The 15230-nt window shown below is 47.2% G+C and overlaps 1 protein-coding gene across 1 annotated transcript; it reads right to left on the reverse strand.

Moving 5' to 3' along the window:
• Positions 1 to 8513: 8513 nt before the first annotated feature.
• LOC135896608 (uncharacterized transporter YutK-like) lies at positions 8514 to 13917 on the reverse strand. The gene has a single exon (XM_065425075.2). The coding sequence runs from the start codon at positions 13380 to 13382 to the stop codon at positions 11466 to 11468; it is 1917 nt and encodes a 638-aa protein (XP_065281147.2). The 5' UTR covers positions 13383 to 13917; the 3' UTR covers positions 8514 to 11465.
• Positions 13918 to 15230: the final 1313 nt, after the last annotated feature.

Here is a 15230-nt window from a genome sequence, read left to right on the forward strand (position 1 = left end):
ACTGGTCACAACGATTCACGAGTTTGCTTCGTTGCTTGATAAGGGAAGTCAAACTGACGCTATTTACTTAGCTTTCAGCAAGGACTTTGACGCACAGCAAGCTTCTGTGAAGAAGAAGAAGTCCCTCCGAGCGGCCGCTGCTTCTTCAGTGAGATATTATTTTCTGTTTTCTTCGAAGAATCAGTGCTGTGTTGAGACTTCACTGTTGTCCAGGGAGAACACACATCCCGTGGGATTCCTGTGTGCTAAAAATCACGCACAATATCGCGTGGTTTGGCTGCGCTCCGCAGCGCATCTACGCCTGCCACGGCGGTGGGCAGTAAAGAACACCGGCACGAGCCATATGTCCGACAGCGCGTTCCTAGGCGCATGAGTGCCGCAGAATCGGCGCCGTACTCCGAAGTGCCTCAACACGCGCCCAATATCATCAAGCCGGCGACGCTAGTTTTCAACGCTGCCCTACCTTCAAGCGCACCTTCAGTGAATATGGCTGAGACAGGCGAAAGTGAAGCCAAGAAACCACGGGTTGACGACGACAAGACATCTACCTATGAGCTAAGTGATGATGAAGACATAGACTGCGATGAAACGCCGTTCTCCTTGGTAACATATAAAAAGAAGCGGCCTGAGGGAATTCCAGTTGTTTTTCGACCCTCACAGGAAGGACGCAACTTCTGGCAAGTGAATCCAAACCGCGCTGCGTCGGAAATTGTCACCGCGGCAAAGGAAAAAGTACAGTCATTCCGCGTGAATAGAGATGGAAGTTTTTCTGTCAACGTTACTTCAGTCTCATCTGCAAGACATCTGCTGTCGATGAGCCAAGTGGCTGGTTTGGGAGTCAAACCATTCATTCCGGCATCTTATACCAAGAATGTTGGCAAGATACGCCATGTGCCAGTTGAGTATACAGAAGAACAACTGGTTGACTTCCTGAAGGATTTTGGCGTGACATCTGCCCGTCGTCAGGCACGCTACAATCGCCAAGAAGACGGAGCGGTAGAATCACGCCCTCTGAGAACTGTCATTCTCCATTTCAGAGAAGACAAAGCAATGCCGCAACGAGTGCATTTAGGTTTCACGAGTCATCCCGTAGAAGAATATCACGGCCCTGCTCTGAGATACTACAACTGCCAGAGATTTGGACATTTATCGAAGAACTGTCGCAGTCCACGTCGCTGCAAGATATGCTCCGAAGACCACGACCATTCAGAGTGCAAGTCTGTGTGTCAGCCAAAGTGTGCCAACTGTGGCGGAAACCATACAGCTTCCTTCTCCGGGTGCCCTCAGAGCACAGCTGCCTCAAGGTTGCGCAGACATGAGTTGAAATACGGAAGGCTACCTCCTCGTAATGCGCCACCACCCAACCTTGATGCTGTAAGATGCGCGCCTCCAACCGCCAACAGAGAACAAGAACAAGTGGTCAACATGAACTATTCTGCAGCTCTAAAGCACTCAGGTCGACAACGCTCTGACAGCGAGCGACACGATCCACCACCAGAGAACACTACTCATCTTGCCCAGGCTTCGAGTGAGCTTCGCCGACCTTCTAAACAACGCCCTCTGCCAGTGACACGGCAACCTCACCTAACATCTGAACAACTACCTCAACATTCGTCTCAACCACACCTGTCACCCCAGCGACCATCTCAGTCCGCTCTTCAGCGACCTGCTTCGAGCACACATGGAGCTTCAGCGTCGTTTGGTGATTACGCGTCTTTACCCGTGGCACAGATGATCCTGCCCATGCTATTCGCAGCTCTGCGTGCAATCCTCAGCGCCATTCCACACGCAAACAACCTTCCAGAGGTAAAAGCACTGCTTTATATGGAATCGTTGGTGCTTCCACAACCACCAACAGCTCCACTGCAGGCCTACAATGAATAATCGCTATAACAATAGGGAGTTTTAGAATAGGGGCCCCAATACTTTGGGGCCCCAAAGAGCTTTGCGGGTGTTAGCGTTGGGGCACGTAGGACTGAAGAGTTTTAGAATAGGGTTTTACGTTTGCGGATACCGTCTTGCGCTGACAGCGCCACTACGGCGTCAAAGAAAAGCTATTAGAAATAATTAAATAAAATGTACCATTTTGTGATAGGAATAATAACTTTGACTTGCATGTATTCGCGTTTAATTACAATTTAGAGGTTATTCTGTAAGCAGCAAGCAATTAGTTGCGCTTAGTTTTGAGCAAACCAACTTTACTAGCCTTCACCAGCCAAGCTGAGCCGTGTTAGGCCTACGAGCCATAAAATCCACAATCGAATTCAAAATCAGCGGCGTCTAATGAGTCAATCTTCACAACACACGCTCGTTGAGAGAAAGCGATAACCGCAGTCACTTCTCCTAGCTTGCGAACTTCACGCGTTACCGCGAATCGAACCCAGTTTTGTGCTAGGTTAGAGCCGTCGCTTCGATGGGTGCCGCCATGTTTGCCGACGCAAAGTTTTTGGGGCCGCTATTTGGGCTCACGCTAAATCGGTGAAATAGCGTTCCCAACGCAAAACCCAAACGGAGTTTGCGTCTTGCGCATGCGCAGTGGCTTCGACGCTATTTCTTTGGGGCCCCAAAACGTTTGGGGCCCCTATTCTAAAACTCTCTATTGTTTTCATATTTCAGTGGAATGCTAATAGCCTTCGAAATAAGTCAGCTGATTTCCGCAAACTACTAGCTCAACATAACTTTCCTGTTTTATGTATGCAGGAGGCAGGCGTACGAGATGACTTTCGTCTTTCGAACTATGTTATATATAAATCATCGCGCATTGCTGGAAGTAGCAGAGCGATGTTATGCGTGAGAAAAGACCTACCGTCCTATTTAATACAGTCGAGCGATATAAATATACCGGAGTTCGTAGCATGCAAGATATCTTTTAGAAATACAAGCGTCACAGTGATTAGTCTTTATCTGCAATGTTCTAGCAAAATATCAGTAGACAGCTTGGTGAACGTGTTTGGTATCGCGAACTCACATGTGATGGTTTGTGGAGACTTCAACGCACATAACGTCATATGGGGTAGTGAATATAACGATTCCCGTGGAAGCATCATAGAGTCTGCCGCAGAAAAAAGTAATCTTATCGTGTTAAATGACAGCTCTCCAACGTTCTTGCGGGGGTTTCGTTACTCAAGCTGTATAGATGTCACACTCTGCTCACAAGACCTTCTTGATGGCGTCGAATGGTCAACAGACATAGAAACGCACGGCAGTGATCATTTTCCGATCCTGGTAAAACATCGCCTCATACGGAGTGAGGGGACCCGGCGCTACTCAAAATATACTAATTGGCAAAGTTTTCGGCACCAGTTAAGTAACTCATTGGGTGAAAACCCGAACTTTCAAAGTTTTGCAAATATATTGTGTGAGTCGTACAAGGTCTGCACAAAGCAAGTCATTGTTCCGAATGAATACGCTGCAGTCGACGGGGAATATGAATGCCTAAGGGCAATTCGAAGACGCGCAGAACGGGCTTACCGCCGCAGTGGAAATCTAGATGACTACAAGATGGCACAGAAAATTCAGTCAAATTCGCGCAGACGCTTACAAAAATTAGGAACGAGAAGATGGCGAGAATACTGCACGTCGTTGTCTCCGTTTACTCCAGTTCCCAGAATATGGTCCGTTGTGCGATCTTTTAGTGGTCCAGTTACCCAGAGCCATCCCTTCCGAGCCCTTGCCGTAGCTCGAAGCACTCCGGAAACATTTGTTGCTGACGAATTCTGTCAACTTATATCCAGACCGGGAATTTCATATACTTGCCTACAATTCGCAAGTTCAACAACACTAGCAGACCAGAAGGTTCGTGCATGCTTTATGTCACAACATCCTCAACTTGACTGTGAGTTTAGTTTAAATGAATTGAAAAGTGCTCTTTCGTCATGCCGTACAAAGAAAACCGCAGGCCCAGATGGTGTTACGTATGTGATGCTAAAGAACCTAGGTCCAGTAGGAAATATGACTCTTTTGGAGATATTTAATGATATCTGGTTAAAAGAGACCCTCCCGGATTCATGGAAATTAGCTCGGGTAATTCCAGTGCTAAAACCAGGAAAGACCCCACTTTGCCTTGACTCCTACCGACCCGTCAGTCTCACAAGCTGCTTTTCCAAACTAATGGAGAAGATGATAGACAGTCGATTGCAATGGTGGTGTGAACACACAAATGTGTTTTCCGACCACATGACCGGATTTCGACAAAATCGAGGTACAATGGATGCAGTATTAGACATTGCCACATGCGTCGAACATGAACGAAGTTGCGGAAATGTGACAATAGCAGTATTCTTAGACATTCAAAGAGCATTCGACACTGTAAGTCACATACACGTCCTTGCTGGTATGTTAGAGCTTGGCCTACACGGTCGAACGCTGCGCTGGGTATCAAATTTCTAGAAAGATAGAAAAATATTTATGGAAACAATTGAAGGAGAAAGTAATTATCACAGCATCACGCAGGGCGTTCCGCAGGGCAGCGTTCTCAGTCCGTTTTTATTCAACTGTGTCATGGCAGCCTTGCCACAAAAACTACCGTCTGGTCTACAGTATTCTCTGTACGCAGATGACATCTGCATATGGGCCTCTGGATCTCATATACAAGACATTCAAAGAACGCTGCAAGAGGGTCTTGATAGTATCGACACCTTTTTAAAAGAAAGAGGCATGAGTCTTTCATACGCAAATACAGCCGTACTTCCTTTCACTAGACGACAGCTGAATAATTTCCAACTTACGCTTAACGGGCAAAGTTTGATGTTTGTGAAAGAGCATAAATTTCTTGGAGTTATTCTTGACCGCCAGCTAACATGGGCATCACACATCCGCGCAATTGAAAAGCAGACCAACGCAGTAATAAACGTACTTCGGCGACTCGCTGGCACAACGTGGGGAGGATCAGTCTCTTCGCTACTACAAGTTCATAATGCACTCATAAAACAAAAAATTGCTTACTCGGCCCCTATTCTCCATGGATTATCGCAAACTTCCGAGGAACGTCTTCAACGTTTACTAGCAAGGGGGCTACGAGTGTGTCTTGGGGTTCCGCAGGCTACCTCGAGTTCTTTAGTAATTGCTGAAGCTCGTCACCCTCCATTTCCAGTCATACGAACGGTTGAAACATGCCGACATATTTATCGCATCTTAACCCAACATGAGAAGCATCCATTAAACCTCGCGCTCACCGAAAGAAACAAAAGCAAAATTCACGATGTTGTTCGAGAACATAGAGCATTGTTACCAAGATTTGAATTATGCAAAGTGGATGTTAGTTACCCTCCCTGGATGTTAACATGCCCTAAAATAGAATTATCGGTTGACGGGATTATATCAAAGAGAGACATGTTCATAGTAGCCGCACAGCAACTAGCACTCTTCCAAATTTACTCATTATATCCCCAGTACATCCACGTTTATACAGATGGTTCGTGTCATAAAAATTCTTCGACTTCAGCATTCGTCATTCCACATTTAGCGCTAGAGCAAACATTCAAATTATCCCGGGAGACATCTTCCACCATGGCAGAACTATTTGCAATCCTGTGTGCTTTGCGTTTCATAACATCAGAAAAACATTCGCAAAAATGGGTTATCTTTAGCGATTCGCAAGCCGCTCTCACATTACTACAGAGCAATAAGAAAAATTCTTTGAACACTTCGCTATTGTATGAGACGCTCAAAGAACTTACTAAAGCAAACGCAATGAACCACGTAATTGCATTTCAATGGATACCTGGGCACTGCAATATTCCCGGTAATACTGCAGCGGACGCAGCTGCGAATCGAGCGCACAATAACGCAGAGACGACCAATCTTCCCCTATTGCGTAGTGAAGTCCGTCTGATCCTGAGACAGATTTCTTGTCGCCTCAGTAAAACTACCTGGTTTGACCAACAAACTAAAAACTCGGAATTATACTCTATAGACCCTTGTATAAACTTATCAATGCCGGAAACTCTAAGAGACAACAGAAAATTTGAAACATTGGTACACCGACTGCGTCTTGGTACTGCATTTACGAAACACTTCTTGTGCAGAATAAAACGTGCCTCTAGTCCGCAGTGTTCTTGTGGCCACCCAGACGAAGATGTGCATCATCTTCTCCTCGAATGCACGAAATACGCTACACAAAGAACGGTACTGCAAGCTAATTTGTGTATATTAGACAGAAGACCATTCACTCTTAAAAAGATACTTGGCCCATGGCCAACTGCGGGCCTTCAAAAAAGAGCACTTCTTGCTCTGAAAAAGTTTTTGGAGGACACCAACATTTTGGGAAAATATTAGGTACCCGATATTCGAATACGCTAAATGAGTTACATAAATGTTGTTCATGGTCCATAATTGGTTTATGTGATGATCGCAACTTTTACGCGATATGTATGATTCTGTTTTGTACTTACAGTGTATTACATGTGCTGTGTGTTTTGGCTGTTCAAAACATCTGTCTTTATATATGTGTACGTGGACTGAACTAATGCACAGAACTTTGCGACTCATGTACTGTTGGACCGTATAGTTTTTATTCACACAGTGTTCTACTGAGTGTTATATTTTGTGTCACTATTCACCCTTTTTACGTAAATTTGTTTCGTTTGCCAAGTGACAAGGAGTAGCCGGTGCCACCATAAAGGCGCCAACCTCTCCTAACATTTCACTTCAATAAAAAAAAAAGCTTCTGTCTAAATTACATAGCATAAACCCTCCCGTTAACCTCATTCGCTGGATTCTCTCTTACCTCTACAATCGAAAATAGTAAGTTCAAGTAAATAACTGCATGTCCGGCATACTGTCCGTGTAATCAGGAGTCCCTCAGGGGCGCGTTCTGAGATCTGTACTCTGTTTAGTCTGTATAAATGAATGTAACATCGATAGATATGAGAGACGTAAACATAAAGTTTTCTGTAGTTGACTGAGTACTTTTTCATACCATTCTTACCCTGAACGACCAGGAATGCTTGCAATCCAACCTGCATACCGTTTAGAAATGGTTTTAAGTTTGGTCTATGAAATTAAGCACTGATAAATCCGTCTTCATGCATGCTACAAACAAGAAATGTCCTCTTAATCATACGTACCCTTTTAACAACTGTCCTCTGACTGAGGTCAATGAATACAACAAATATTTGAAAATCGTCTAACATAATCGAGCCATATTACTAAAACCTGCGCATCTGCCTTTGAAACGCTCTGTTACTTGCGGAACAAACTACAAAGAGCACCATCAGATATGAAACTATCGGACCATGCTTTTATGAAAGCAAAATTAGAATATGGAAGTGCCGTTAAAAAAAAAAAGACACTTGGTAACTTGAGGCGGTGCAACCAAAAGCTGTTAGTTTAATCTTCGGGCTAACTGGAGCAGTAACTCACCATTAACGCTCAAGGCCACTAACAGTACCCCTGTTTTACAATACAGAAAGGGAATTACTAGGCTGAAATCTCTCCACTCGCTCCAGTTCCGGTAATCTGACAGTAGTCCTGCAACTTATTTATGGTACCCGAATGTGTAGGCAAACTAGATGCACACATGTTCACATCTTTGAACCTTGCTTCGTACGAACTAATATTTTCATGCACTCCTTTTTCCTCGCGCCATCGATGAATGGAACACGTTACCACCTGAATAATTTTGGGAAGAAGATAGTCCTGACTTTTGAAAATTATGCATCTTTCTGTTTGTGACCATATGATACAAGTTACGATAGGTGTCAATATGACACTGCATATGAACGTACTTGACTATGGTTCTGCTTTGCTGTGTTGCACTAACTTTCACATATATATAAGTGTGCTTTCTTGCTCCTCGGACGGCAGTATGTTTTAAATAACATCGTACAGAGTCATCTTCATATTTTTTTCTACAGAAGACACAGGTACCACGCTGCTGCAAACATTTCCTCCTGTATGTTTTTGACTTCAGACAGCCAGCACTCGACTTGGGTATTGTACAACTTATTCTTTAATGATTTCTTGTTTTCAAAAATGCCGTAATTTTAATTATGCAAAGGACTGTTTGAAGACCTTTGTCGGAAATGTTTGCAATGCACTGAAGCGCACTTAGGGGAGAAAATGTCGACAGACTGCAATAGCAGTTCGGCGCAAGATATTGCAAGACTTCAATATTTCTGTCAGATAGTGCTTCAGTGGGTATTGCTTAAACCTGGTTACATAAATAATGACGACGTCGCCTCTGTTACCCGATGGCTTTGCCTTTCAGCAGCGGTAGATCAAAGAACTTATGCTGCCAGTGCACAAAGTTAGTGGCTGCAGCTCAGGACGTTGCCGATGTTGAGGTGCGACAATGTTTCTATTTCCGAAGCAAGGGAGGAAAAGCATGACCTTTGTGAGTCAACAGGTCAGTGCGTCTCACTGGCGATCTCACGCGCTTGAGCTCGGTCCGCAAAGCAGCAGCTATAGGCTAGACGTGCTTCAGAGAGCGACATGGACTTTCTTAGTGAACGCAATGCCGTTGACAAAAAACCGCGGTGAATCTCGAGGCAAATAAGTTACAAGAACAGCAATGAGAAAAACGGACACCATGTTTTATATCATTTCTTCACACCTTTGCGATTGGAAAAGCAGTCGTCAGAATTGTGTCGTGACTTAATTTCCCTGTTTTACTGTAATTTCAGTTTGAATAAACAACAACAACCACACCAACACAACCACCCCTAAAAACAACATCATCAACAACAAAACAATGTCCTTTTCTCTCAGTAACAATGACAGTATGAAATGGACAAGACAACAAAAGCAAACGCATGACAGCCAGGAACGCTGAGCAGATACAGAAGAAAGTTTGTCAAAATGCAACAGGGAAAATAGTTGAACCACTTGGCGCGCCAAGACAGTCAAACACAAGCTCTGTGATATGCCGCGCACGATCTCCACGACAGTTCACGCGGTTGTGGTAGATCACGCACACGCCGTTGCTAGGGCACAGTCGTAGACCAGCCGACGGTTCTAGCGAACGTTCGAATAGTTTCACCGGTCAGAGTCATGTCATTTGCCCATCGTCTGGCGAACGGTACTGTGACAATTAGTGGCCCCGACGTCGTATTCGATGGTCGTTACTGCGCCTGCGTCAAAGAACGCACCGAAGCGGGCTACGTGGAATAATGATAAAAAAAGGGCCTGCGATTCTCTTTGCATGACAAGGTGTTCCTGTGGCCAAGCGGTCAGGGCACTGTATTTCAGGCTCTGTGAAATGTTCGAGTTTGTATTATAGGAGGCATTACCAAATGTATAGCTACTTGTTTTTTTTTGATCACATTGCAGTCTTCATCCATATGGCCATACTGTCCTACTTCTTGAAAGAAATAGTTTATTATGTGTCAATGCTTGTCATGTTATTCGCCGACAAAGACGTTGTTGGAAAGGACACGAGACGCGTCTGTGGACGGAAGCTTATCCGACTAGGGGAGAAAATGGATATATAAATGATTAATCAATTTCTGTGGTTTTAGGCGCAAGAACCACGATATGATTATGAGGAATGCCGCGGTGGAAGACTACTTATTATTTCGTTAACACTGACGATAAACAGAAAAGCATCGTACTATAGCAGGCACGGGTTGAATTGTTCCTAGTACGTTTGCACTTAACTACAAGAAAAACAAAAGAAAGCTAGCATATTGCGAGGTCTCATTGAGGTAGTTGCGAGAGTTTGCTGAACCATGCCTCCCTAAAGAAAAGAGACGATGGTTGCATGTGCCTGCACCAAAATAAAGTAAGCTCCATTTTACTCACTGGAAGATGTCAAGACGCACGTGTCTGATTATAGTGATGAATATCGCACCGGGAACACCAGCAAGCATCTTGACATGAAGCGCGTTACGCTGGGTGCACAGTTCATGAATAGATCAGGCTCCCTCGGGAGCTCCATCATAATTTGACACACCTGCGCATTAAGCGGTGACGGCATGAAATGCATTTCCAACACATTCGAGCGCGACGTCAGTGGCTCAGTTTTAGGGTCAGTGATGACCGCACTGAAACTTGAGGTCAAAGTGTGTCCAACGATGTTATCATTGAAAGCAGAGAAGCATAACGGTTCACATTTTAGGCCACGGAAAAAACGGCACAGTGACTTCGTGTTGCTTAGCTACTCGATGCCTAACTGGCATTGCCCTTTTCAGGTACATGCGAAACTTTCAACTGCTTTCGTCACACAATCGCTGAACGGCGCTTTCAACGAAATTCGTTGTACATAAAAGAAAAACTGCAACGCAATTTTGGACCGCGTGGAAAGCCCAGTTTCAGATAGCGAAGATGTCGGTCAGCGTCCCTGGAAAATTTCATGTTTTAAATGTGAATCGACGCAACGTGGTGAAAACGGACGTGTTAGCCATCGAAACACTCCGGAAAAGCGCCGCCTTTATCCCTCGCCGGAAGTGACGAGAGCCCGGAACGCTGAGAAAGTGTGCAGCGCCAGGCCGCTATCTCTGAGGTCCGGTGCAAACGTCTCGGAGGCCATGTTCTGGGATTTCTGTAGTACAGCTAAACAATCTGAGGGCCGGATCGTCTCATAAGGGGCTATGGGAAGTCCATTAATAAAGAAATTAGACAATCACCAGCCCTACAACCCGTTTTCCATGGGTGCATCATAGTAATACTATTCATGTATTACTCCTTTAAACCAAAGAGAAATTCAGAACAATTGGCCTTCAAGGGAAATGCTATATCCTGCCGAATTCAGCGAGAAAGATTTTGATTTGGAGCCATGAAATGAGTTAAAAACTTCGAAAAAAAAAAGAATGAAGCACACAAAAAATATGAAGCACAAATTTTACCATGTAACAGGTGTGCGCCAAAAAAATATCACAGTTGTTTAGACTGCATATTTAAGAGTGTCTGAAGTGGAAAAATATGTTGCAGTAGCTATCACATTACGTCCTACCTTTACATTGAAATGAAGGTGGTCGAAAAATTATGTACTTCACACCAGTGTACAACGTTCACCTAAATGTTTACGCATTAAGAGTCAGTTTACAAGTACAGTTTAGCGTACTTATTACTGAGTTACACACCTGCGAACTTAATGATGCAGTCCTTAAAGCTTAAAAAAATTAATAAACTTTCTAAGAAAGGAATAAATATCCCACTACTATGAGTATATTATACGTTTTTCTTTTCGATGCAACCAATATCGTCAAAATCTGTGAAGTGAATGCCTATGAAAACGAGTTCTTCATTCTAGTGTATTTAAATAGGAGCTTGCGAAGCAAAGCTTCCTCTTAAACATGGACGCCCTGAAATCGGGCGCCTAAAATACGTTAAAAGTTCGCTCCATGCGTCTTGCCAAGGTTGACGACTGGGCGTGTTGGTATAGCATATTGGAGGGTGGAATGCGCAACAGTTTGACGATACACACAGAAGAGACACACATCACACCACAAGCGCTCTGTGGTGTGTGTCTCTTCTGTGTGTATCGTCAAACTGTTGCGCATTCCACCCTCCATGCGTCTGCTGCATTAGGGGATGAGGCTTCCGGCCACACACGCCGTGAGGAAGCAGGCGGCCGATCCGGCGGCCAGGGCTCGCACCGAGAGCGCGGCCAAGTCACCCTTGCGCTCGGGGGCCATGGCGCCGAGCCCGCCGATGCAGATGCCGATGGAACCGAGGTTGGAGAACCCGCACAGGGCGTACGTGGCTATCACCGTCGATCGCTCGTCGAGTCGGTGGACGACGGTGGCGAGCCGCGAGTAGGCGATGAATTCGTTCGCGAACGTCTTGATGCCGACCAGTTCGCCGACCACGCCGCAGTCCTTCCAGGGGACGCCCATGATGAAAGCCAACGGAGTGAACACCTTGGACAGCACCCACTCGAAGGTGAGGTAGTCCAGGGTGACGATGGAGCCGAACCACTGGAGCGTGCTGTTGAGGAAGGCCAGGAAGGCCAGGAAGCCGACCAGGTTGGCCACGATGCTGCCGATCATGGCCAGCCCCAGGGACGTCCCGTTGGAAGCCGCCTCCAGGACGTTTCGCTCTTCGCTCTTCGGCATCTCGATGTTGCCGCGCTGCGTCTGGCTGTCTTCGGTCTCCGGGTACAGCAGCTTGGAGTAGGCGAGCGCCGCTGGCGCGCTCATGATGGACGCCGTCATCAGGTGGGCAGGGCTAACGCCGAAACGAATGTAGGCCGCCAAGACACTGCCGGCGATGGTGGCGAAGCCACCGGTCATTACGGTGTGCAGCTCCGATTTCGTCATCCTCGAGAGGAACGGCCGAACCACCAGCGGAGCCTCGGTCATTCCCAGGAAGATGTTGGCCGCTGCCGTCATCGACTCGCACACCGTGGTGCCGATGGTGAATTGCAGAAAACTGCCGACTATGAGCACGAGCCGCTGCATGATGCCGTAAAAGTACAGAATGTTCACGAAAAAGCTGAAGAAAAGTATCACAGGGAGCGCCTGGAACATGAAGACGCCAGGCAACGACTTGATGGTATCGACGAGCGGCTCGGTCACGTTTGTGGCGTTGGTGAGGTTTCGCGCCACGTCCTGCGTGGGTAAGGCGAAGTCGCCGAGCGCTTCGGTCAGGTTCCACCCCGAAGCGAGGTGCCCGAACACGAAATAAGATCCGTTGTTTGTGTAGTCCAGAAAGTTCTTCACCTTGTCCGCGATGCACTGAAGCGCGTCCCTACCGTGGCGCCAGCGTAGCACGGCCAGTCCGAGCAGGAACTGGAGGAGCAGTCCCCACATCACCTGGTACCAGTTCACCCTGAGGCGGGAGTTGGAGAAGACGAAGCCGAGCAAGACGAGCACGACGATTCCCGCGAGAGAGATGAGTCGGTGGATGTCGTTGATCGAGTCGTACACTATGAACGACAGCAGGCACAGCCACAGCAACAACCACAGGCACGGCCGCAACCAGCGGCGTTTCTGACGCGTGATCGCGATGCAGTCGCCGAGGCTTTGCCACGCGTCACCAACCACGCCGACACTCCCCAACAGCGTGGTTGCGGCGCGCCACAGAACGAAGACGTAGACGATCCCCGTGATCACCGTGAGGAACTTGACGTCGTGACAGAAGTCCGGCGTGCTGCTCCACGTGAGCGCGATGCCCGCCGCCAGGTAAGCGTGGAACAGCAGAGCCGCGGCCACCTTGGCGAAGAAGGGCAACCGCTTCTTCCAGGAGGTCTTCTCGGAGAACGGCGCCTCCTGTCGCTGGCCCGAAGGCGCCGGAGAGCCGCCCGAAGCCGAGTTCGAGTCCACGGACACTGCGGCTCGCATTTCCGTGGCGTCCACGCACGCTTCGTCGAACGCCGGGTTGACCTCCCCCTTCGACAGCCTTACCGGGAACAGGTCGGTCTCGGGAGCTTCGGGCGCCGCCATCTTGCCGCTTCTGCTGGGCGGCATGATGTCCAGGCTTCGCTGCCACGGACGGGCCATCGGCGATGGCCGGATCCCGCGGCAGCCTTTCGTTAAAGGCGCGAGAGGTGAAGCGCGCTGTGGCAGAAGGTCCGATCGCTGCGCGCCTAGCTGGACGTCTGGGTGAAAAGGAAACCCGCGCAGAGAGGACACGCGCGACTGACGCAAGCGGCTTCTCGTTTCGCACGCCTCCTGTTTCTGCGTACCTTTGGCCTCGCCGGCGTCTCGAGCAGGTTTCGAGGCACGGAGCAAGCGGTTACAGCGGAGCGGCAGTCGAGGTCGCGCAAACGCCGAGGGCAGCCGTGCAGGAACAAGCGCGTCGTTGCCGCCGGGTGGACCAATCGCATGTGGTGCCGCGGCGACTGAAAGGGGGCACGGACGGCGGAATTCGCGTTCATTCCTCACGCGTCGGCTCAGTCGGGCGGGAAGCACGCGTCGGTGCCGTCGTCACCGGTGACGACGGACGAGAGGGGCACGTGCGCGCCCGCGAGTGAGCCGGGCTGCTTGGAAAATTGCGGCCATTTGCGAGATACAAAAAGTGCGGAACAATGGCAGCGATATGGGGCGCTATGGAAACGCGTTGTAGTGTCTATAGGCTTACAAGAGTTGTGGTCAACGTCCGCCGTTTTGCGCGAACGGGCGATACGTGATGGAAGGATTCGTTTCGTCCGATAACATTCTCTTCCCTTATCGCCTGTTCCGATTAGTGGCTGGTCCCAGTGACAGCGTCGATGCGCCTTTGCGTAGGGTTGCGCCGCATCGTCGGAGCTGGTGACGAAGGGCTGAAAGAGTAAAAAAAAATCACTAAAAGATCGTTACGAATAGTTTCCATAAACACTAAAGATATCGCCGTACGTACCGCCGTTACGCGCGACCGTCGATGTCGTCGTAATCTCCCATCGCTGCAATTTGTTTTTCTCTGAACCGACTTCTATTCTTGAAGTCTTAAGACGACCGGTAGAGTTTATTTTTTATTCGAATATCCTCCTGAGACCCGAAGATAGACTTGAAACCCAATCGCTTTTCATGTCGCTTCTTACTATTTATCGACTGGTATTCCACGAACACGAAAAAAACAAAAACAATTTTTGTTTCTCTACGCCTATTCCACGCTTCCATCTCTTCGCGAACATACGTCGTATTATGGCCGGACTATGTACGGTACTTCAATAAATGTTACGTATTTCTCTAAAAGAAAGGCTTTGAATGTTCATTGTTCTTCTGCGTAACGTATTTAATTGTCTATGAAATATTTTTTGTAGCGTTTCAATGCAATATGTTGTTCTTGCAACCACCCACTGTTCGACGTTGCATGCACGTTATCTTGTAATACTGTCTTGTAGATTGGCGAGTTGGCGTAAAATATGCATTTTATTCTTTGTTTCTTGTTTGAGGAGCTTGCAGAGGCGATAGGTGTACACTTTGGAAACAGGCATTACATTGTGCTTAATGAATAGGTTCGGAGTATCGAAATTTGATGCCTCACTTTTCGTAGCACGTGTACAAGCTTTTCTTTTTTTCTGTCAAGTTTGCGTAGTATGTCTGAATTCTCTTTAGTCGTGTACATAGACCTGTGACAGTTGGCAGTAGTTGAGCCTAGTGTTAAACAAGGTGTTGCGCATTAACATAATTGCATTACACGCTGGTATTTGACGATTTCGGTATATAAACCCGACGAGTTGTGACTGTTTGTTCACGGCAATATTCACCTGCTCATTCCAAGACAAGCCATCTTAAAAAAAAAGAAAACAACCTATAGGTTTTAAAACTAATATTAGCTGACGCCTAAACTTTGATTTTTTTTTTCAATTTCGATGAAGCTAGAATGGAGGGAAATTCTTTTCTTCGGGGCAGCGTCGTCGTTTTTAG

This window comes from Dermacentor albipictus, chromosome 6 (genome assembly GCF_038994185.2).
Source record: "Dermacentor albipictus isolate Rhodes 1998 colony chromosome 6, USDA_Dalb.pri_finalv2, whole genome shotgun sequence".
NCBI lineage: Eukaryota > Metazoa > Arthropoda > Arachnida > Ixodida > Ixodidae > Dermacentor > Dermacentor albipictus.